This window comes from Choloepus didactylus, chromosome 18, assembly GCF_015220235.1.
Source record: "Choloepus didactylus isolate mChoDid1 chromosome 18, mChoDid1.pri, whole genome shotgun sequence".
NCBI classification, from domain to species: Eukaryota; Metazoa; Chordata; class Mammalia; order Pilosa; family Megalonychidae; genus Choloepus; species Choloepus didactylus.
Window position 1 is genome coordinate 21,971,937 of NC_051324.1, and position 24,415 is coordinate 21,996,351.

Here is a 24,415-nt window from a genome sequence, read left to right on the forward strand (position 1 = left end):
GGGAAGAACCAGCCCCTTGTCCTCCCATGTTAATGTAACAAATGAAAATAAAGCTCAGTCACTGCACAGAGGTTTTGCCTCCTGTGTTGGAAATTATCTGGAGTCTGGGGCCCAGTATGGCCGAGGTCAGGATGTGCTGATGTGAATTGCCCCCAAGTGGGACAGTGCGGGCGGGTTGAGTGAAGCTGTTATTTTTTCAGGTCCCCTGTGGGCAGGTCCACAGGGGTGGAATTGGCTTAGAAGGTTTCCAGGAGCTTCCATTGATCATGTGTTCTCTCTGGGCCTTTGGTACCCACACTGACCTCCTCCAGCTCCTCAGAGGGAGGTGGGAGCTGCACTCCTGAACGTGCCCCTGATGCTGCAATTCACTGCATCCCCACCATGTCTCACGAGCCCCCACGATCATCCATCTGCCCATGAGCACCTGCCTTTCTTTCTAGAGCATGATGCTGTCCTCCATGTCTCTTCCCCAGCCCCAGCACTTGCCCCTTCCCGCCCCCCATGGCTCCCCTCAAGAGGAAGGGCAGAGCTTTAGCTGAGCCCCCCAATGGGATGGCCAGCACCCTGCTGGCCCCAGGGGCATGTACCTGGACTGTGCACAGGGCCCCAGGCATGCATACCCCAAGCACAGACAGCTGCTCTGCTGTTGCCATCTTCAAATTCTTAATAAATTTGAGCAGGGAACCCCACGTTTGCATTTTGCACTGTGCCCTGCAGATTGTGTAGCTTTCCTGTCCTGGCACAGCCCTCTGTGGGAATGAAGGCTTGGCCTTGGCCCCATCCACATGGAAGATGAGAAAATGGGACTCAGTGGAGGGTTTTCTAATTGTGTTCCCCAGAGCTCCCTGGGGGGCTGATGGGAAGTCCCAGGGAGCAGTTTGGGGCCCATCCCTACCCTTACTTCCTACATAGGGTTCCTCCTTGAGTTCTCCATGTTGGGTGCCACAGCAGGAAGCAGGAAGAGACTGGCGGGGAACCGGCCGGTGTGGATCCTCCACCCAGGAGGCACCCGCCCCTGACCCTGGTCTGCTAGGGAGGAGAAGTGGCCTGCAGCATAGGGTGACCAGATAGAATGCCCGGCTGTTGGAGGGGTACCCAGGGACCAGCCAGAAATGTGACGGAAGAGGCCCTTGCCAGGGGAGATGGACACAAGTGCACACACATGTACATATGCATACATGCACACGTGCACACGCCCACTCACACACATAAACAAACATGCACCTGCATGCACAAGCACGCACTAATATACACAAACACAGGAAGACTTGGCTGTTTACAAAATGTGTCTGACCAGTTGGCTCTAATTGCTCATTGGAGTGCTGGCAAAGGCTGTTCAGCAGAAGACGGATGGAGGGATGAGACCAAAGGAAAACCTGGCACTGGCCTTGAGCAGACCATTTGGGCAGAAGGAGCCCACCAGGCCCTGTACTCAGAACCTTTGCAGAGGCCCTGCCAAAACTAAATCCTGGCATCCCCTGCAGAGAAGGGGCTCAGCACTCCAGTGTGCTCGCCCCTTCCCTTCAGTCCTGCATCCAGGCAGGGCTCTGACCCCCACACACACACCCACCCCCACCACCCCAAGCCTCATGTGCTGAAAGCAAAAGAGAACATGGTCGCCCCTGTCCGCACCATAAAGAAGTGGAGCCGGATGGAGTGAGGGCAAGCAGAAGGGGAGGGGAGGGGAGGGTGGTTGCTCAGAGAGCCCCGGGAGCCACCTACAAGCTGCCTTTGCATCCTCTTTGCTGAGACAGGCCTCAGCTCTGAGCCCTTTGATGCAGACCCCGGGATGTCTGCAGCATCTTCAGTGCCAATTACCAGGGAAATAATTCAACATGCTCACCCCCTGCCTCTCCGCAGATGTTCTTTGGGGACATTTTAAGTCTAACTGTACCTGCTGAGCAGCTGACAAGTGAAGCCTCTCACTCCTTCACCCCCTCCTTCCTGACTGCCAGCTCCCCCACATCTCGGCCCAGCCTTTCAAAGGGGAAAAAGGCACCTACAGCTGGTGGTATCGCCCTGCCCCCCCAGGCAGGGGTCTGCTCAGATTAGCCCCCTACACCCCCTGCCCGGGCTCTGCTTCTCTTGGATGTGATATGGCAGTTCTCTATTTCCTGTTAGCTTCTTAAAGGCAGAAGCCATGACTTATTCATCTTTGAATCCCTGGTTAAGAAACAGTGCCTGGATGGATGGATGGATGGATGGATGGATGGATGGATGAGTGGGTGGGTGGGTAATGAGGGTGAATAGGTAGATGGGGGATGGATGGATGGATGGATGGATGGATGGATGGACAGATGGTCGGATGGACGGATGGTCGGATGGACAGATGGACTGATGAAGTGTTGGATGGAGAGATAGGTGGATGGATAGTATGTGTAGACCAGTGTACTAAAGGACATCTGAGAAGATGTACAGATGAACAGAAGGATGGAATGCTGTCCTAATGTATGGATGGATGGATGGGATGATTGGTAACACTCCCAAGTCCAGGACTCAGCTGCTCTCCCATCCCTAGAGAAAGGCCAGCAGATCAGGAGCCCCAACCCATGCTTTCCACAAGCCCTCGGGACCCCTGCCTGGAGCTCACGCAATTCAAAGCAGCTGAAAGTCTCCCTGAGAACTGTAATGGGATTTGTACCTGGGACCCTAGTTTGAAGACAGTTTCCCAGAAAGCCTCTGGCTGACCTCCTTGATCCACTCCAGCATCCTCTCGTGTCCCTGAATCCCAGTCCCTGAAGGCAAGCCTTTGGAGTGGGGTTCCCATCCTCACTTGGCAGGGCCTCTCCCAAGAGGCTGCTTCTCAAGCCAAAAGGCCCAGTCCACATGAGGAGCCAATCTTGGAGCAAACCCCAGCTGTTAAGAACCCAGCCTTCTGGGCCTCAGGTAACACCCTGCCTGGAGCCCAAGCCAGGCCTCCAGTGTACTGGAGTCCTGGACCTGGGAGTGTTACCAATCATCCATCCATCCATCTGCCCATTAGGACAGCATTCCATCCTTCTGTCCATCTGTACATCTTCTCAGATGTCCTTTAGGACACTGATCCACACATACAAGCTGCTGCTGCCTGGGTGGAGGGAGTGAAAGTTCTGGTCTGTGTGCCCTTTGGCATAGTGGCAGCTGCCTACTGCCCGGGAGAGCCCCACCCACCTGGTCACTCTTGGGCTGGGCCATTGCTAGGGGCTCCTGGTGGGGTGGGGTAAGCCTTAGCAACCCCCACAAGGCCTCCTGACCGCACTTAAGCCCCACAAACTCCACCCATCAGGAGCACTGCTAACTTACTGATAAAGCAACCCTAAAGTCGTTTTGCAGATGAGGATTAATTGGTTTAGCTCACATGTTAATCAGCCTGCCCTGAATGTGCATGCAGATCAGAATTTACTCAAACTCATTCACACAGAAGTATTTCAAAATACATGACTCCAGTGCACTGGAGCAGCACTCTCCTTTGCTGCTTCCAGGCCATATGAGTGGGACAGGCTGCCTCGGCAGCCTGGGGCTCAGTGTGAGAAACCAGCACTATTCCTAAAAGGAATAAACGCTCACCCGATTGTGGAGAATAAAATAATTTATTCATGATCTTGCAAGAACGGGCACCCAACCAACATGTGGGGGGTTGGCGTACAGAAAAATAGACCCAGCGGTGTTTATTCCCTAGGCCTAACCGCAAGTCCCTCCCCTGTTTCTCCAGTGGCTGGATACTCCAGAGGCTACATTCTATTCAACAAGCCTAACTAGCCCCTGCAAATTTGAAACATGCACCCTGCCCAAATTGGAAACATTTGAAAAAAAAGCCTCTTGAGCAAACTTGGAACATTTGAAACAAGTCTCCACCCCCCTTTGTTCTTTAACTGCAGGGCCAGTCTGAGCTAGTTTGGTAGCAACTTATGAAGCTATTTTAGGAAACTCTACCCACCACCCCCAAGTCTCCACCTTGCAAGGACAGTGGGCAGATAAACAGGAGGACCAGCCACCGATTATAGCTTGGCTTCTTGACCCTCTGCCATTCCCCTGAGCTGCCCCCACCCTATATGAAAGCTAAGCTTAATCTAATTCTCACATCAGTTTCCCTGTTAAATAAGAGACTGGATCAAAAGCCCTGGCCTAGGCTGCGGGGAGAGAGCAAGCCTGGTGCACCAGCCCCACAAAGGGTAAAACAGCGAGGCGGCCTTCGTATACCCCTGCAGTGTCAGCTGCGGAATCTGAGAATTGAGCCCAGAAATGGAGCTGGGCCATAAAATGGGGGCCTAGAACCATCCCCCTCTGAACAAGCTAGGGATGGGCGCTGAGAGCCTGGAGCAGATCCCAAATGCAGCCTTCCCCAACTCTTAGGGCCTCGTAGTCTCGCCAGATAACCCAACCAAGCCCCGCGAGGGTCACGCCTGCTGTTACCTGAAGCTTGGCCTGCAAGTCCTCTTAGGGAGGGAAGTGTTTGTTTCGAGAAATACTTTTGAAAGCTGATTGTGGATGATCCTGAGAACATGTTCCAACTGGAGCCAATGCCACAAAAGGAGCTAGATGAAACACTAAGCACTGGGGGAATTTAGAGTTAGGAAGGGAAGGCAGAGGGAAGGGCTGAGGCAGGGGATGCCTGTGCGGGGCCCCCAGTCCCTCATGGCTCCACAGCCCCCCGAGGGTTCCATTTGGGGCTCTTTGCATTGGGGTGAAAGGAGCCCCGCTCCATCCCACCCTCAAAGTTCACAATGTCTCCTACACACGCAGGTGCCTTGTGGAAACGGATTGGGAACTATCTTCACATCCGAGCCCAAGTGGTGCACAAACCACCTGTAAATGGTGACGCGACCCACCCTGCAGCGTGGAATCCCCGCAGCCAGAGACGCCCTCACAGCCAGAGATGACGTGAGAACAGAAGCCCCAGGATTCTGCAGAAACCTTAGCAAGGGCTTGGGATGCCTCCAGGACATGGAAGGAGGCTCTCAAGGCACCTTTCCTGGATCTGGGGAGCCCAAGACCACAGCCAGCGTGAGCAAGTGTCCTGGTTTTCCCTGAATTGAGGGGCTTTTCAGGATGTAGATCTTTCAGCGCTAAAGCCAAAGTTTCCTGAGCAAACCAGGATGAGTTTGTCACCCTAAACAGCTGACATCTGGGCCACACGTACCACAGGCTGGGCACTGGGCTCAGTTCATCACACACCCCCCCTCAGTTAATCCTCACAACCACACTGGGGGGTGGACACCATCTCCCCACTTCAAAGATGAACTGAGGCTGGGAGAGGTTAAGCAGCTTGCCCAGGACAACACAGCTGGCAAATGGCAGAGCAAGGATTTGAACCCAAGGCACAGGCTCATAAGCTCAAGGCTTGTCTACACGGTCTCCTGAGGACACTTAGCAGGCACCCTCAAGCACCCTTACTCTGTGCCCTGGCCCAGTCCCTGTGTCCCCCTTCCAAATTCTGCCCCCTCCCCTTTCCTGCCAATGGCTTTGCCTTCCCTGGGCCCCCAGTCCCAGCAGTCCCCTGCTACCCTCACCCATCAGCATGGCAGAACCCTGCAGAGCTCACCACACACCCCACTCTGGATGCAGAAGAAACAAAAACGCCCCCTCCTTCCTGCCCTGGTTTCTGGCCTCGGCCCCGGCTGTCCCCTCCCCTCTAAGTCCTCATCAGCAGCTAGAACAGGAAGCAGTGTTTTGCCCAGCCTGGGGATTTCCTAGCTGGGAATTCAAACAACTCAGCATGGAATAGGCTTGAATAGGGTCAGCTAATGGAAATAACAAGATGATAAATTATTCCAGGAAAAGAGTGATTTCCCTTATACCCTGCTTGACTCAGAAAACACTGTGATCGCAGTGGAAATTGGAGGTGTCAGAGCTGGTATCTGGGGAAAGAAAAATGAAAGCATTTTGTCCTCCCTTATCAGTGCAGCCCTGGGGGTGCAAGGGAGTGTGAGGTTAATCCCAGGCTGGGAGCACGGCTGGCCTGGGAGCAGGCCTGTCCTCCCCAGGAGCATAAGGCAGCAGGAGCCGTCACCCGCTGGCTGAAGAGGCTGGGGAGTCAATGGCAGAAAACGGAGCCCTGGAGTCAGAGAAATCTGCTTTCTCTTCTCAGTTTGGCACCCATCCGCTGTGTGGCCTTAGGCAAGTAACTTAACCTCTCTGAGACAGTCTCTGGAAGATAACAGTAGTGAGAATTACGTGAAACGTGCTCAGAACATCTACTTGTGATAAGGGCAGCGAATGATAATTGTTGGGCTGCCTCAGTTCACCCACACTTTCTGGCTGTGCCAACACCCTATAATCAGAGGGGACACAGAACGGCTACCAGGTGGCAGGGGGTGATGGGAACCGGGCGCAGGAAGAAGCGAATGGATACAAGAACACGACTCTGGGGCCATCTGGGGTACCAGGCCGGCCCCAGGAAGTGAGCTCCTGCTGGTTCACCACAATGCTAATTCTGGGGGGCCCACTCTGACCCCCACCTCCCACCCAGCCAAGGCACAGTCCCTCTGAGCCTTCCAGTTGACTGAAGTTGATCCCTTCCTTTACCTGTTGGGTTTTGTTCTGGTTTTATGTTTGCTTTTTTCAGCCAGTTAGATAGAAATCTTTCTAAGATGCGTTAGGAGCACACTTTTCCCAGATCAACATATAAGTGTCTTGTGAACTTTTCTGGATCATGCAGGACGCTGTGGAAGTTAGGAGACCCTCTTTGCTCCCACATTAAATGGTCCCAGGGTATCGGGGCTACTGCCTTCTCCCTAAATGGTTTCATTAACAGAGCAGCCCCAGCCAGCAGCTCCCAGCCTTCCTTTGAATCTGCTGCCACTGCTCTCAGGGAGTGGTGCTGGCAGAAAGGAGATAAACAACCTTTACCAAATCATTGTTCTTGATTCTCATTAAGGCCAAAGCTTGCCTCTGGCTCAGCTCCTAGCTGAGCTCCCTTATACAGACATTTTTTTACTATTCGAAGGCCTTTGATTCCTTCCCTTCCAGGAATTGGCTGAGTTCATGGGGTTGAAGCTGCCTTGAAGTTTCCTGGATTAAAAAAAAAAAAAAGTTTCCCTGTATTTTGTTGTTAACCCAATCTAAAGTTTGAGCTGGTGGCATTAAGATTTCAAACATCCTGAGTAGGATTCCCTCAACTAGCTTGTTCTGGAAAATATGAATATGAAATTGGGGTAGGACAGATACAAAAGAAAAAGGAGTTCTAAGAGGTCCAAACTTTAAAAAATTTCCCCCAGATTTGGGGGCTGGCATAGAGCTGCTTGCAATTTTATCTTGTCAAGTAAAAATATAAAATCATAAACATTGTATAATATCACCCTCATTTCAGAAACGAATGGGAGAAAAATCTCAGAGAGAAAGGCCGTCTGTTTTTTTAAGTAAGGGAATTTAACTTTATGAAAAATGTACTACATTGTCCTTTTGTGCTTTTTCCTTTTTGCCACAGACGAGTAAAAACTTCCTCAGGAACCTGTCAGCTTCCCAAATTCTGCAAACCACTGAGCTGGCCCAAGGCCTGGGGGTTGGACACCTGGATTCCTGGGTTCCAGGCTCGGGCCCCAGCTTTGCTGTGACTCAGGCTGGGGCTGAGTAAGCCTCAGTTAAGGGTCCAGGTTGTGCAGACACACAACCTGGCTTTGAATTCTGAGCCCACCTCTTGTTAGAAGGGCCTTGCAGAAGACCCACGTGCCTCGGTTTCCCCATCTATAAAATGGCAATGGTCATTATGCCCACCTCCTGGATGCATGGTGAGGCAATGTGTCGGGCACATGGTGTGGGCTCGTGAAATGTGTGCTGTTGCTTTTTAAAACTGAGATAGCATATGTGCAATATGAAATTTCCCATTTTAACCACTTGCACATGCACATTATTTACAACCACAACATTGTGCTATTATCACCACCATCCATTATCAATACTTTTTCATCACCCCAAACAGAAACTCTGCACACATTTAGCATTAACTCCCTATTCCTCCTTCCCCCAACCCCTGGTAACCACTATTCTACTTTCTGTCTCTATGAATTTGCCTATTCTAGGTATTTCTCATAAATGAAATCATACAATATCAATCCTTTTGTGTCTGGCTTATTTCACTCAACATGATGTCATCATGCTTCAACCATGTTGTCACATGAACATCATTCCTTTTTATGGCTGAATAATATTTCATTGTTATGCACGTACCACATTTTGTTTATCCACTCATCTGTAACGGGCACTTGGGTTGCACCCATCTTTTAGTTATTGTGAATAATGCTGCTGTGAACATTGGTAGACAAACGTCTGTTTGAGTCCTTTCTTTCAATTCTTTGGGGTATATACCCAGAAGTGGAAGCTGCTGCTTTTTAAATGAGATTCTCACAGCCCCTTGCAGGTCTGTGTGGGTTCAAATGAGTCCAGGGACAGGAAATGCCTTTAGGGACAGGAAGCATCCAAGCCAGAGAGAAGGAATGCTGGGGTCTGACTCCTGGCAACACAGGCCCCAGCCGGCCCTGGGACTCCAGCAGCACCGGGAAGTCCCTGGAGATCAGGCCCAGCCATTTCCCGGTGCCAAAACTTTATTTAGCAAAGGCTCTCGGTGGACATTTGGGCAGAAGAGGGGTTTGTGGGGCCCAAGGCCCAGCCCTCCCGCTGGCAGGTGTGTCCTCCAGGGAGGGCCCTGCCCCTGACGGAGCACTGCCCAGGCCTGGACCCTGACAGAGCCTTTTACCAAGGGTTCCCACAAGGCTGAAGGGTGCTGTGGACCCTGAGGGGCCACCTCCTGCCACACACACTGGCATTCTCTTTACCCTGAGCAACAAGAGCCTCTGAACACTGACATTTGGTCAGGTGAGCATCTTTACAGCTATGCATGTGTACAATTGTGTGTGCACATGTGTGTCCATGTGACCTGTGCATCTGTGTCTATGCACCTGTGCAGGTATATGCACCTGTGCATGTGTGCGTATGAATGCATGTGCATTTGTTCATTTGTTCATGTTTGTGAATGTGTGTGCACCTGTGAGTGTGTGTGCATGTGTGTAGGCGTGTGCTAGTGTGTGTGCACCTGTGTGTATGCATCTATTGCATGTGTGCGCATGCCTTGCATGTGTGGATATGTAATTTAAAAGTCTGTTCTGACTTTTCCCTCTCTTCCTTTCCACCCACCTCCCTCCTTCCTCTCCCTTTTCTCCTTTTCTGAAATGACAGTAGAAAGGCCGCACAGGACAATAGAAAGAGGCAGGCTTGGAGTCACACAGACACAGGCCCAAATCCCAGCTCTGCCACTTCCCGCCCAGTGATGTTGACAAGTCACTTAGCCTCTCTGAGCTTGTTTCTTCATCCGTATGTGGAATTAAAAATCCTTACCTCACACAACACACAGCAGGTAGAAGGCATGGATTTCGGGAACTGCTGAGTTCCGGGCCCTCAGGGCACACGGCTGGTTTGCAGCGGCTCTGTCAGCGCCGGGTGGGCCCTGGGAACGTCCCACCTCTGGGTCTCTGAGTTGTCATCTCTGACACGCGTCCGTCTTCTGGAGCTGCCGTGGGGATTAAACGGGGACCTACATAATGCCCTCAGAACAGGAGCTGGCACATAGTAGGAGCTTTGTAAGGAGCAGCTATTAAAAATGCACATCCAAAAGCATTCCAAAAAGAGAAAACAAAAAGCATTTAGACTTTTGGGGAGGAATAAAATATTCTAAAATTGGGTTGTGCTGAGGGTTGCACAAACTCTGTTAATTCACTCAAGATCATTAAATTGTGCCCTTGAAATGGGTGAATTTTATGGTACACAAATTATAACTCAATAAAGCTGTATTTTAAAAAAGCATTTAGAGTTGAATAAAAAAGCAAGTTGCAGAATGATATATACAGTACTGAAAAGTTTTAAACTCTATAAAACACTTCTCAAATACAAATATATGTACTAAAAATATCAAAACACAGCCTGGGATGATATATACATCAGCTTCATAATTGGGCCTGTTCCCTGGGGTGGTATTGGAACTTAGGAAGGGAATTTTTTAACTGTAAAATTTTATTTTATTTATATTTTTTAAAGATCAGGAAAGCTAAGAAGTAATTATCATAAAATAAGACTATAATGGGGCAAGGGTGAGTGCGTGATTGAGAGGGACATGTCTCAGGGGGTTTGGGAAGGGGGAGCTGGCAATTGTCTATTTCACGACTTGGGTGTTTGCTTTATAACTATTCATCATACTCTGCTTCTATGCTTATGCAAATTTCTGTTCACAATGTTTTAAAGTTAGAAAAAACTCTAAAAATAAGAAAATGAAAATGTTAATTTTGGTGGGTACATTTTGGGGTTTGTTAGGTTATTCTCTGTACTTTTGTGTATTAAAATTTCCTGTGAAATAATTAAAAAAAAAAAAAAACAGTTGGTAAGGAGTAGAAAGGTCACTGGGCCTAGGCAGGTGTGTGAGAGGGAGGGGACAAAGGTCGTGACCTGGATCCCTCCTCATGGCCAAGTAGCGTCTACCAAGGCCTGTGGGTGGGGGTGGGGGTGGAGGTTCAGGCGGGTGGAGAGCAGGCTCAGGAACAGTGACCCTGCCGGCCTCACTGGGGTGGGCTTCAGCCTGAGCCCAAGGCCGCGCCCGGAGAATCCCAGACGGCACGGAAGGGCAGCACCGCCCTCCTTGTCCCTGGACGGGGGGAGGCACAGGGCCAGGAGCCCTGGCCCAGCCCTAGCCCCAAAGTTGCTGTGTGACCTTGGAGACTCACGTCACCTCTCTGGGCCTCGGTTCCATCTTCAGAGATATGCTGTGCTGGTCCAAGCCCTCTTGCCTTTCAGCTTCAGAGCCCTGGGGCCACCGATTCCGAGGCCACCCCAACCCCCACCCCCTTCTCCTCCTACCCCTAATCCTTACCCCCGCCCCCCAACCCCCACCCCACCCTGGGCCCAGTGATGGAACTTGCTGGGGTGGGGGACTGGGAATCTCCCAGGGGGTTCAAAGTCCTGTCATAGCTGGAGGGCCACGAAGATGGAAAAATCCACTTAGATCCTCAAGAAGCTCACATTGTAGGGGATACGGACACTTCTACAAGGATCACAAAAAGTGTGAAAAGCCCATTGACGGCAGCTCAGGCTGGGCCGGGGCCTGAGGGGCTCCCCAGAGGAGGCACACCTGAGGGGGCAGTTGAGGCAGCACAGGAGTGTGCCAGATGGTCCCGGTGGGGTGAGGACAGCCCCGGCAGGCGGTCTGGGCAGAGGGGAGGCAGGGGAGGCGGCACAGCATGCGTGCCCGGGCCCTGGGCCCCTGAGTGGGGCATGAAGCTGCATGAGCAGTAAGGACCCTTGGCCCCAAATCTTTGACTCTAAATACAGACCCAGCAAAGCACTCCCACACTCACACAGGAGGCATGAGCCTGTGGGACCTGGGTGTGTGTGATGGACCCCCCCACACACACACCCAGGGGGCATGCTCAGTCAGGGGCCGTGGGCCTCCACCGTCTGCTCCCGAGGCCCCCGGTTCACTCCCAGAGCTCCAGCCAGACTCAACCACAGCAGTTCTGCAAACACACCACACTCTTTCCCACCCTGGGCCGCAGCGTGTGTTGCCCCCTTAGCTGGGTTGATACTTTCTCAGCTTCAGGTTTCAGGACAGAAGCTTCCACGCTGGTGGGGGCCACGTAGAAGGGGGTCGGGGACCCAGCAGGTGGGACAGGGGAGGCCGGGGCTGCCTCGCTGCTAACCTGCCCCAGACCCTGGGCCCTGTGAGAAAGGCTGGGGGAGAGCATGGGACCTCCGGGTATTTGTCCTGCCCGGGGAGGAGGACAGACTAGCCCAGAGCTGGCAGGTACCATCGTGGATGTTAACCCAACCCCAGCTAAGCTTGAGCCTCTCGAACACACCTGTGAAGGGCCGTGCTCTGTCACCTTCAGCCCAAATGTGTTTGGCAAAGTCGTCCTGTCCATGGGGGGGCAGGGAGGGACAGATAATCGTCACAGCCCAGGGGTGACAGGGTTAAGCACATCAGGGCTGGTATGGGGTGATGGATTCTGGTTCCAGTGTGCCTGGGTTCAAAGTGCTCCTCTCGAGGTGTGAGACCTGGGCAAGTTACTCAACTTCATTTATTTAATACAAAATATTTTGCTGTAATAATGATGTGTCTATTTCAATGTGTAGTAGAGAAATGTAACCAGCCCATCAATTCCCATCACAGATATTATTGTTAGGACACAGCTAACCTAGGTATTTAAGGCATATTTTTAAAGTGGGTCACTTTAAAGAAAAATGTAAAGTAAACAACAGTGCAGGTTCCAGTTGAGAAACTGGTTCATGAATGACTGGGTGTGCCGGTTTGAATGTATTATGTCCCCCAGAAAAAGCCATATTCTTTGATGCAGTCTTGTGGGGCAGACATAATAGTGGGGATTAAGTTGGAATGTTTGGATTGGGTTGTTTGCATGGAGATGCGCCCCACCCAACTGTGGACTATAACTGATGGGATATTTCCATGGAGGCATGGCCCCACCTATTGAGGGTGGGCCTTGATCAGTGGAGCCATATAAATGTGCTGACTCAGAGATGGAAGGGAGTGCAGCTGTGAGTGACGTTTTGAAGAGGAGCAAGCTTGCTAGAGAGGATGGTCCTGGGAGAAAGCCATTTTGAAACCAGAACTTTGGAGCAGACACCAGCCACGTGCCTTCCCAGCTAACAGAGGTTTTCCAGACATCGTTGGCCATCCTACAGTGAAGGTACCCAATTGCTGATGTATTACCTTGGACACTTTATGGCCTTAAGACTGTAACTGTGTGGCCAAATAAACCCCCTTTTTATAAAAGGCAATCCATCTCTGGTGTTTTGCATTCCGCAGCATTAGCAAACTAGAACACTGGGGTTGGCAGATGCCAGTTTGGGGTCTCACCTGCTTGGCTGAGGAGTTTGAGCTTCACCCGGGGACCAGTGGTTTTCAAACTCTTCCTCAGCCCCTGGGACCCCTGTGGGTTCTGGGCAGCCCGGGGTGGGTGGCTGGAGGGCAGGAGAGGGGTCGCGGGCTGGGGCCGCTCGCTGGGGTCAGTGGGAAGAAGCTGCTCTGCCCCTGTGGACGGGCTGCCCATTCTGGGGTCTGACTGCCCACCCGCCTGCCCCCCAGAGTGGACTGTTGAAGTTATTTAGGAAGTCGGGGATGGCCACGGGAGTGGTGGCTGACAGGAAGCCACTGAGTGACGGTGAGCGGCAGGGGCTCGGCATAGAAGTGAAGCGGCTGTGTCGGCGAGGACAAGGGTGCAGCATGCTGATGGGAGCCTCAAAGGGATTTGGGGGGCCTCCACTGCCAAGGGATGGAGGACGGCCAGGCTGGGGCAAAATGGGTGGGAGAAGCCAGGTGCTTAGGAGGCCTTGTCTACAGCGGAGCAAGAAGCTCTGGGGCACGGGGACAGGGCTGAGAGCAAATCTAGCAGAGTAAGGAAGCATGGGGGGTCAGGGGAGCTCAGAGCTGCCTGGGGCACCCCGACTACCAGGCGGGTGGAGATGGGGGAGGCCTCAAGGGCTGGAAGAAGCTGGCTGCAGCCCTGCCCAGAAGCAGGCATCTCTGCCACGTGGGAGGACACGGGGGGTGGGGGATGGGGGGGTGTCACTGGTCCCCTCCTGTGGAAAGTCCTAACTCCCAGCTACCACCATCCCCACCATGGAGCCAGGATTAGGACTGCCTCAGGGGCCCAGGGTTCAGAAGGTGACAAAATTTCAAATAATAATTATTTTTTAAAGGTGCAATTAAAAATTTTTACTGTGGGTTTTTTTTTAACAGGTTAAACAAGTATGTGATAAAAAAAAAAAAAAGAGTAGAAAAGTTTCTCTGTCTTCCAGTTCCCTTTCCAGATGAACCATTGTTATCAGTTTCCCATTTATTCTTTCACAGCCGTTTGAGGGGTTTCAAAATTGTGGTTAGAGCTCCTGCCCATCCTGACCTGTGTGGACTGATAATTATGAAATTCAAGATAGCACTTGCCTCTGGGGAGAGGCACAAAGAGAGCACACTGTATGATGTCTCTTGCTTTTTTATTTAACAGTAAATCTTAGAGATGAAAAAACCTTCCATGCATCAAAATATCCATATATCTTCCATTTTGGTGCACACAGAGCTGCCTCATTCTTTTTCTTGGCTGTGTAATATTCCACTGAATGGATGAATCATAATGTATTTAACCAGTCCCTTACTATAAACTCTTCAATTTTCAATTTGCCACATTTATCTCTTGATAGTACACACCTGCCCTTAGTGGCAGAAATGGAATAGCATCTAGTTAGCAAGAAGAACAAATTAAACACAAGATACCCTTTCACACCTATCAGGCTAGCAAAACTTTAAAAGTGTGGTGATACGAAGTGTTGACAAAGATGTGGAGGAACTGTTCCCCCCCACACGGCTGGTGGGGATGGAGATGGTTAGGCCCGCTTTGCAGAGCATTTACCACTATCTGGTCAAGCTGAGGAAACATATTCCTTTTGGAGAGCATTTCCCCATCCAGGAAACCCTACAGAACCTCTCCCATACACAGGGCAGGAGACAAATAGGAATATCCCTTGTAGCATGTTTATAACAGCAAAGCATGGGAATCAACCTATATGTCCATCAACAAGAAAAAGGACAAATAAATTATGGTGTATTAACATAATGGCGTGTTATACGGTACCAGAGGCCAAATATAACCACATGCACCAGCAGGAATAAATCTCACAGACAAGGGTAAGCAAAAAAAACAAATTGGATAAGGATGTGCATAGCATGATGCCATTTATATAAAGTTTTAAAACATGCAACATGATACCATATATTGTCTATAGAGGCATACACATGTAGCAAATGCAAAAATAAATGTGTGGAGTGATAACTATGAAATTCAAGATAGCACTTGCCTCTGGGGAGAGCAGTGGGCTGGAGGAGCACTAGCAGGGATTTCAAATGCATTTGTAATGTCTGATTTTCATGCTGGCTGTTGGGTAGCGTGTTCTTTACATTATACTCCAGGCCTTTTTTTTTTTTCCTGGTATGACTGAGATATTTTATGAATTTAAAAAGCAACATGAATTAAAATTAGAAGGCACCACTTGCATTGTTAATAGCTGCTGAACAACATCAATTCAGAGCAGTTTGAGGGAACATTTGTAGCTGTCGGCGCTGGGTTTCAAAATTGTAGTCAGAACTCCTGCCCATCCTGACCTGTTTATAATGCTGAGGTGTTCACCCCAGGCCTACAGACCACCTGAACCGAGACCCTGGGCTCCAGCTGTCCCCAGGCCTCTTGGAGGAACCTGCCTCATCCCCTGCTGTCGCCAAGTCTCAGGCCACACCCCCTTCCTCCCACAGTTTATTTATGGAGCTTCCTGAGGATCCGGCATTATCCCTCCTTGGCATCTGATCCCCTGCCAGAGGCCGCCTGATCCTGGCCTAAGTCCCTCCTGGCAGGGGAGCCGCTCACCTTGGCCTGTTTCCCACCCAGCAGCCCAGACCTTGGTCCGTGCAGAGGGACAGAGCTGATGTCCTTCCACCCAGCCTCTGGGGGGTCTCCAGGGGCTCTGGGGGCCAGAGGTCAAGAGACCTGCGTGCATATTCCAGTTCTGCCCTGGGTAGCCTCGGGCCCTGCCCTCCGGCTCTCCAGGCCTCAGTTTCCCCATCTGGAAAGCTAGAGGTGAGGGGCTCTCACACTTGTGGTCTGCCAACAGTTGGCAGGTGTCCCCCAAGGGAAAGGAGACCAGTCATTTAACCCATCCCTGCAGCTCTGGAGTACTTGTCATCTGCGAAACAGCGTCATTAGGTAAGTGTTAATTTTCCCCCACTGGTAAGGCCCAGTGCTAGTAAATGTACTGTGACGAGTATAATGTGTTTATGAGGATGTGCATAATAAATTATCTGAAATAGCTGCCTTTTTAATATCACTTAATATATCAAGTTTGCCTCTCAGCAGCCACAAAGCCATATTGCAAACACTTAAATTGGTTTGCTTACGTCAGTGGTCCATCAGGCCTTCCAGGCCCAAGCACAGTGTGTGAGAAGGGGAAGGCAGGGGCCGCCAGAGTGGACACTCCTAAGGCTCCTTCCTGTTTCACTATCCGTCATCTGGAATCTAAAGAGAAGGGGGCTTCATTCATCACCGAGCCCCCTGCAGAACACAGTATGGGATCTGTCACCGCGTAGATGCTCAATAAATATTTGTGGAAGTGTTCATCCATGAATAAGTGATGGACAAGAGCCCAGAAGGCCCGTCTCCATCATCCAGCAACTGTGCTTGAAATGCCGGTCAGTACAGAGCAGAGTCTGCACTGCATGCCAAGCGCACCTCCAGTGATCACGGAAGGGGAGAAACCGAGAGCACTTGTTAAGCGAGGGCCAGGGGGCACCCTTCCTTCCAGAGCACACGGACACCAGCCAGAGATGCCAACTGAGGACATCTGCCAAGTACATTTTAGAGGTCATTTCCTGTAAAATGTACATCACCCACTGGGAAGAAAGGCTTTAACCGGTGATTCTCAGCCAGGAAAGAGGTCATAACACTCAAAGTGGGGTGTATCGGACACCCCAGTGGGGCTTTGCCAAGCTGCTCTAGAAATTCCGACACTGCTCCCCACCCTCAAGACAGGCCATCGCCTCCCCAGTTAAGAATCACTAGATACTGAGAAGTTATCGATGGCTGTGTATTGCACATGTGAACAGTGTGAAGGTAGCAAAACAGGCTGAGAGTCACTGTATTAAACCATTAGCACCTTCCAACCCAACAATTCTCAATCTTTATTGTGCATAAATACCATCCAGGGGTGCTTGGTTAAGACGTGTGCCCCGAGCCGGAGTCAGTGGGTGGGAGAGGGGCCCGGAATCTGCCGTGTTAATAAACAGCTGGCAGTACAGGTGCCCGGGGCAGCCTTAGAGGAACACACCTCTGCCTAAAGGACAGGGACCTTTCAGAGGGTCTGGGTGTGTGACTGGGTGGGTGAGGGTGGCTCAGAACTCTGTCAGGGGAAGCAGGTGGGGGAGAAGTGAGGACACAGGGTCCCTGAGGGCCATGACCAAGGGCAGACTCTACCCACGTAACTTTGCCAGGGGCCAGTCGAGCCGCAGAGCCGCCCACCTCTGTGGAGAACAGAAGGTGATATGATGGATGAGGTTTGGGCACATGCAGCTGCTTAAGGCTCCCCACACATGCCAGCTGGCTGCCCAGTCTGGGCAAACACATTGACTTCTCAAAGCACTTTCTCCTCAGTCCTCATTTGGTCCTCACGGCAGACAGGGAGAGGGTGGCCCCCTGCACCTCACTGGTAGAGAAACTGAGTCAGGCACAGGTGCAGGCTGGTGGTTTCCAGCGGGAGGGCAGGGGCAGGGGCACCACGATTCCTTGAGCACTTGTGATGCACCAGGCACTGTGCCAGGCAGGTTAGATCCCACCCCACATTTCATTCTCACCAGGTGGCTTGTATTCCCATTTCACAAGTAAGACTGAGGCCAAAGTTAAGCCACTTGCTCAAAGTTAATCTCCATAGTTAGGAGAAGATGGACGCTGACATTTGAATCCAGGTATATTTGACTCCCAGGTCCAACCTCTTTCTAGAAACTGGACACCTGCCCAGATAACACCGCTTCTACCCCTCCAGGGGCTCCCCACTCTGTCTGAGCTGGGCTCACAGCTGGACCACTGCAAACCTCAGAGCGCCCCTCAACTTCGCCACCTGCTGGAGGTTGGCCGCACATACACCCCACATTTGGAAACTGGCTGGAGACTTTGGATTGTTGGTTCTGCCAGACCCTCCCCAGAGCCATCTCCTGCAGAGCCAAGAGCCAGCTGTGAGCTGATCCTCTGAGAAGCTACACCCACAGAAGGTCAAGGCCAGGAGGGAGCTGGTCAGCCCCCTCCTTTTGTTCCTACCCCGAGTGAGCAAAGAGGGGATGGCCTTGACATCAAAAGAGCGCAGAGTCAGGGGTCAGCATATCCAGGGGGCTCCCCAGTTTGCCTTTTGCTAGTCATTTGACTTCCTGAGGCCTCAGTTTCCCCATCTGTAAAATGATGACAACACCCTCTTGCTCCTCAAGTGAAAGAATTATGAAATGATGGGTCCGTGTCAGTATTTTAATACCCTGGATCATTACGTAATCACTTCGTGATGCAGCTACCTCTGGCGCAGAAAAAGTCACTTCTCTGCCTGCATAAGGTCTAATCCCTTAAAGCATTCCTGGAAATGAGAAACCCACTGTGTCAGGTTGTCCTTATAGGCACATCTGTCCTTCCTCTGGCCTTTGACTCTTGGGAGAGCTGCATTTATCCCCACCAGGATCTCAGATTGTCTTTAGGGCATCCCTGTGACCCGTTCATTCCCACTATAGTCCCCGGGACTCTTGGAAGAGGCTTCTCTCTTTCCCTCTTCCACCTCCCCCTCGGTTGGGTTGTCTCTAGCCAAGAAGCCCCAGGAGGAGCTTTGAGGAACAAGGGTTAACTTAGGTTTCCACCTCCCCTCTGACCCCCTCGAGCTCTGCAGGACAATTACATTCTAACCTGAGCTGTCACCCTGGTCAAGTCACTCTCTTTTCGAGCCTTAATTTTCTCACCTGCAAAATGGGAACAGTTTCCCCTGCCTATTTCATGGGGTGTGAGGGACCAATTAGATGACAGGTGCAAATGTTCTTGGCACAGTATAATGTGGTTTTTCAAAGGTGGGTAATGACTGTCACCACCCAGTTCAGAATTTACCACGAGGCAGCACATGGTTCTCCATCATTTGCCAACCCTGTTGAGCACCTCTTACCTGCCATGCTCTCTGCTAGATGGGACTTTACCACAACGCTGTGAAGTTGGAACCGGCCCCATTTCACAGAAGAGAAAACTGAGGTTTAGAGAGGTCAAATGACCTGCCCAGAATTATGCAGCCAGAAGTGATGGGGGCAAGCCCTTCTCTCTCCTCTCTGCTCCCCACCCCCCACCCCCACAGGGGTTATGGCACTTGGGGCCCCTCATTCAGACTCACTGAACGGACTCAGCCAAGAAGACAAGCATCTCTGTCATATCGGTAGCAGCCAGAGAGTAAACAGAATTCGGTCTATTCCCAGGGCATTCTGGGAACACACCTGTCTATGCAGCAGCTGTTCCCACACAAAGCTCTGTTGTTCCCAGAAAGACGGACAGCAGCCAGACTGAGCTGCCTGGGATTTGTTTAGTTATCCAGCCATGTGTGAGGCCTGGACAGGTGGGCAGGCCTCGCCCTGTTTGTCCAACTCTGCCTAATTCGTCTCCTCTGCCCAGCCCTGCCACCCTCACCCCACTCCCCACCACCGCTCTGGCCAACATTCCCACCTACCTGGAATCTGCATTGTCAGTGGACCCCACTGCAGTCCTGGGGAGGGGGTCAGGGAGCTGGAGCCTTCAAACCCATCAATGACCAAGTGAGGGACTGATGTGAGGTTACAGGGTGTGTGTGTGTGTGTGTGTGTGTGTGTGAGTGTGTGTGACCTGAGAGGAAGTGTGAGCAGACTGGGCCAGCAATGTCCTTGCACAGCTGAGGATGTACCTGCCTGCTAGTAAGTGAGCAGCCTGTCCCGCACCCCTGGGAGCATGGCTGTGTCCTGCTGGGGGTAGGAAGAGACTTCATCATTTGTGTGTGTGTGTGTGTGTGTGTGTGTGTGTGTGTCCGTGTCCTGCTAGGCACGTTTGGGGACTTGGGGAAGTGTGTCTTACAGCCTTGATCACTTCTGCCGGTGTATGTTTGTGTGTCTGGTTAGGTATGTGTGTTGGGGGTGAGGATGCTCATAGCATCTTTGACCAACTCTCTGTGTGCATGTGTTTGTGTGTGTCCTGCAGGTGTGAGCAAATGGACACTGCCCCCAATTGTCTCTGCACCCACTGTGTGTGCTTGGAGTGTCCTTGCACCTGTGTGTGTCCTGTGAGAGTGAACGGAGCCCAGCCTTTCCTGGCATGCTTGGGAATGTGCAAGTGTGCATCCTGCGGGTCCCTGCTCCGCTCCCCCTTGCCCTGCGAGTGTGCCTGAGTGGAAGGCGCGCGGTGGCCCTGCCCGCCCATGTGCGCGCGCGCGGGGTCCCGGGCCGGCGTGCGCGCCGATGTGAGTGCCAGTGAGTGTGGCGCCGCTCGCTCCGCTCCGCGCCCGCCCGCGCAGCCCGCTCACTCACACTGCTTGGTTGCTACCAGGTGACGCGGACTGGGCCCGCCCCCTGCCTGCCGGCCCCTGGCACTCGCGCCGGCCGCCGCCGTGCAGGCAGTAGCCGCGTCAGGGCCATCCCGGGGCACCGCCGGCCGTGCCCGCAGCCCCCGCCGCGCCCCGCTGGGTCTGCTGAGCCGCCCCCGGGCTGGGGCCGCGCCGGGCCGGGCCGCTCCCGGGCGGGGCCGCGCTGCCTGCATGACCCACCGGCGGCGCGGGGAGAAGGCGACCATCAGCATCCAGGAGCATATGGCCATCGACGTGTGCCCCGGCCCCATCCGGCCCATCAAGCAGATCTCCGACTACTTCCCCCGCTTCCCGCGGGGCCTGCCCCCGGCAACCGGGCCCCGCGCCGCTGCTCCCCCGGAGGCCCCCGCACGCCCGGCCGCGGCCAGTGCGGGCCGCCGCAGTCCCTCCGACGGCGCCCGCGACGACGACGAGGATGTCGACCAGCTCTTTGGAGCCTATGGCGCCAGCCCAGGCCCCAGCCCCGGCCCCAGCCCGTCCCGGCCGCCCGCCAAGCCGCCCGAGGACGAACCGGATGCCGACGGCTACGAGTCCGACGACTGCAGTAAGTTTTCAACTCGCCGACTTCTCGGCTCCTCGCCCTCCCTCGGTTTCTCGCGCTCTCCCTCGACCTCGCTCGCCCCCTCGGTGCCCTCTCGTCCCTGGTTTTCCATTGGCACACTCCCTCCCCCAGCCCAGTCACGGCCCGCGTGCCGGCTCTGCGCGCTCTCCGCGCGCTAGGGAGACCCAGCCCCGACACCTCCCACCATCCAGAGTGGAGCGGTGGGAAGTTTGGGGGCGCCCCCTGGGGGTGTCCCATTTCCGGGGCCGGGATCCCGGCAGTCCGCGCCGCGCCCCCTCTCGGCCCATCCGCCAGGAGCTCCGGCACGGGCGTCGGCTTTTGTTCCCGGGAAGGGCGGAGCTGCGCCCCGGGGAGACACCAGTTGCTGCCCGCCGCGCGGTCGCTCCCCACCCGGCGAGCCCGCTCCGGGTCGGCCTCGCGGCCGAGGGTCGGGGCTGAGGCAGGGTGAGAAGGGGGTCCGGGGCTGAGGCAGGATGAGAAGGGGGTCCGGGGCTGGGGCAGGATGAGAAGGGGGTCCGGGGCTGGGGCAGTGCCAGCCTTCCCGGCGGGCCCGGCGGCCCGCAGAGCACTGCGGCTTTACTGGCACGCCGGCCGAGGACCAGGAGGCCCGCGGGGCCGCTTGTCCTTTGGAAAAACCTTGCGATCCCTCCAAAAACCTTGGCGATCCCTCCTCCCGCGTCCCTGGACCCTGCCGCGGCGCTCGCTGGGGCCGCCGACCTCGCCCACCTGTTACACCCGCTTTCCGGTGGCAGAGGGGGTCCGCGGCCCGCGCCCCCGCCTCCCGGGGCTGAGCCAGGAGCCCCAAGGAGCAGGCAAGCACCAGGGTCCCGGTGGTCGGGGCCCGGCCGGCGGGTACTCCTGGCGCCTTTTCCCGTTCCTGAGGGTGCCTGCCCCGCCCTGCCTGGGACTGAAGGGGAAACCGAGGCGGGAGGAGATTGCGGCCCCTGGGCGGGATCCGTTTGCTCTCGGTGGGGGTGGGGAGACGCTGCGCGCAAGTCCCCCGGCCCTTCCAGCCGCGTCACTCTCAGACCAGGAAAACCAGCCTCCAGCCCCAGACGGGCACGGGATGTGGACCCGAGAGGCGAGGGTCCCTCGCTGCCTTCACCAAGGCCCGCCGGGTCGCCTCTCCTGCGCCGCGAGGGTGGCGGTGCCTGGCTTGGGCGCTCACATGGACCGCCGGGCGGGGCGGCCTGGAGTTCTGCGGGAGCATAAAATGTGCCTCGGAAAGGGGAAGGTGTGGGTGTTGCCAGCACAGACCCCTCATCGCCCACCTGGGGAGTCCCAGTAAGAGGGGCCGGAGGGGGCCCATTGGCAGTGGTGGGTGGGAGCCTGGGGCCTAGGTGGGGAAACTGCCAGCTGTGCACGGATAGGAGGCCTGGAAAACTGCCCCTGGTCAGTGCCTGGCATCTTGAGGCCCTGTCCCTGGGCATGGGGGGTAGGGAGCAGTCCTCTGCCTCCACTACCCTGTGGCTTGGAAAAATTGGGTCAGAGTTTAGGCCCACCCCCAGCTCCTAGCACCCTGTGCAAAGCACACCCCATTACTTGCTGCGGGTGGCTTCTGGGCAGGCCCTAACTGGGACCGGAGTCAACCCTTTGGCTGCCCTGAATCCAAAGCCACCCCCGGAAGAAGGGAAGCATTTTTTCTGCTGCGCCAAGGGAGTGAGTGGGGCAGGGCAGGGCTTCTGCCTGAGCTCGGGCCACCCTCCTGGTGCCACAGAGGGCCCTCTGGATGACGCCAAGAGGGGAGACATCTGGTCATTTGCTTTGGCTGTCCCTGAACTCACAGGTGAGAAAGGGACCAGAAAGTCCAAGTCTGGGACCAGCTGCCCCAGATCTGGTGCATCAAATCCGCAGTCTTCCATGGAGCACTGTCCTAGCCACAGGAAGCAGTGCAAAGAGGACAGGGCTGGGCCTTGGCCTTAGAGAGGCCACATGTCCTGGCAGGGGACAGACTCACACTGGGTCCTGGACAAGCATTGCCAGTTTGAATGGTGGGCTGGCCACTCCCGTCTCACCAGGGCACACTAAATAAATAGGGTAAAGGGAGCCAGACAAGAGCTAAGAGGGTGTGGGGCTGAGCCAGGGCCAGCTGGGGCCCCCTTTCTCACATCAAGCACCCTTGGTTTGGGGAGCACAGAGGTCTTCGTTCCTGCCTGTGGGGGACCAGGTTCTGGGGTGGGTCTGCCCTCCACCTGGCCACCTCTCAGCTCTGACAACCGGATCCCTAGAATAAGCCTAAATGATTCAAGCCAGATGGTTCATTACGGCTTGAGCCAGGGTTATGCTATTTGCTGTCCTAATTATTGGATTATCTCTGTTCCGACAAGAAGAAATTAGGGCGGTTGCTCTGTTGTCCAAGGCCGAGAGTGAAGTTCTGCTTATCGACTTGGCCTTTTTCCCCCTCTATATCCCATTCTTTATTAAGTCACTTCACGTCTCAAGCACAGAACTTACATGTTCCAAACAAAACTAATCAAGGAACAGATGATAGGGAGAAAATGCAGTAAAATGTTGGCTTTAGTAGAGCCCATAGTGCTGTCAGTTCCCCATTATCTACAGTGTGCTCAGGCTAAGCTGGTCCCTGCTGCTCCCTGCCCCCTAGATACACCCTATGCTCTCCCTTATGCTTGCGCTATTCCCTTGCTGAAACATCCTCCTGCCCAATCTCCACCCGTGAAACCCAATCCATTCTTCAAAGCTGTAAGGCCTAGAATGCTTTGGGTTGCAAGTAACAGGAAACTGACTCACAGTGGCTCGAAGCATGAGGACAGCTGATTATCTTTCATTAAAAAAAAAAACCTCTGCGGATGTACAGCATCAGAGTGGATTGACTCAGCAGGCCATCGGCATTATTATGGGTGACGTTTCTCTCTGTTTTTCCACTTGGCCATCCTCTTTTTCTTTAAGGCTCATCTCCCTCATGGTCCAAAGTGGCTGCTGCAGATCCAGGCATCATGTGCATCCTCAATTTGATAAGAACTGTTTCACTCCCATGACTCGGTTTAAGAGCAAGGAAACCTCTCCCAGAAGTGCCCAGCAGCCTTGTCCTCCTGTCTCACTGGACAGAAATGCACCCCGTGCCATTGCACGAGTCAGGGTCAGCCTCCCCTGATTCCCATGGAGGTCGGGAGCAAGGACAAAGTGGAGGAATGGCTGTTGGCTTTGCCCCAAAAGCCTCCTCAGCTCAGGGCATTTCCTGGCCACCACTGGCTGTTCATTCCCCTTCCGCTGAGCGCAGACCCTCTTTTGACCTTGCCATGCTCTGCCCAGCCCTCTCCGCATATTTTCGTTCGCTCATCATTACAACACCAACCATGTGTGAAGCACAGTGCTGGGCACAGAGTCGAGAAGGCCTGAGACATCCTGTGGTGTCAAGGAGTTCTTGAAAACAAAGACAGAGGGGTGGCAAGCCAGTGGGGACAGGGAGGCAAGAGCTCAAATGGGGCACTCTGGAGGGACACAAGGCACCCAGGCTAGGAGGGAAGAGAGAGAGGGTGCTCCCAGCCCAGGGACTGCCACGCACACAGGGACAGAGGTATAGGAAACACGGCCCGGGAGGAGCCAAGTGGCCAGAGCCAGGGCAAGGGGCTGACGGAGAGGCCGGGGGGTCGTGTCACAGAGGCCTCGAATGCCACACCAAGGAGGGTCAATGGTGTTCCGGAGAGGGAAAACTTTGAAAAATTTTAAGCAGGGGAATGATTAGATTTAGGAAAGTCTTAACCCTCT

The 24,415-nt window shown here is 53.8% G+C and overlaps 2 protein-coding genes across 2 annotated transcripts in view; one reads left to right on the forward strand and one right to left on the reverse strand.

Annotated features, from left to right (window-relative positions):
• Positions 1-18,953, reverse strand: part of LOC119514690 (protein LIAT1-like) — a 189,639-nt gene extending 170,686 nt beyond the window's left edge. The window contains exons 1-6 of the mRNA XM_037810474.1: positions 18,916-18,953; positions 15,387-15,483; positions 13,046-13,263; positions 12,833-12,936; positions 11,090-11,164; positions 10,981-11,002 (exon numbers count right to left, since the gene is read on the reverse strand). Coding sequence (XP_037666402.1) covers positions 10,981-11,002; positions 11,090-11,164; positions 12,833-12,936; positions 13,046-13,263; positions 15,387-15,483; positions 18,916-18,953 — 554 coding nt within the window. The remainder of the gene's footprint in view (positions 1-10,980; positions 11,003-11,089; positions 11,165-12,832; positions 12,937-13,045; positions 13,264-15,386; positions 15,484-18,915) is intronic.
• Positions 18,954-20,131: 1,178 nt separating this feature from the next.
• Positions 20,132-24,415, forward strand: part of DOC2B (double C2 domain beta) — a 35,113-nt gene continuing 30,829 nt past the window's right edge. Inside the window, exon 1 of the mRNA XM_037809383.1 lies at positions 20,132-20,671. Within this exon, the coding sequence (XP_037665311.1) occupies positions 20,299-20,671 (373 nt within the window). The 5' untranslated portion in view covers positions 20,132-20,298. The remainder of the gene's footprint in view (positions 20,672-24,415) is intronic.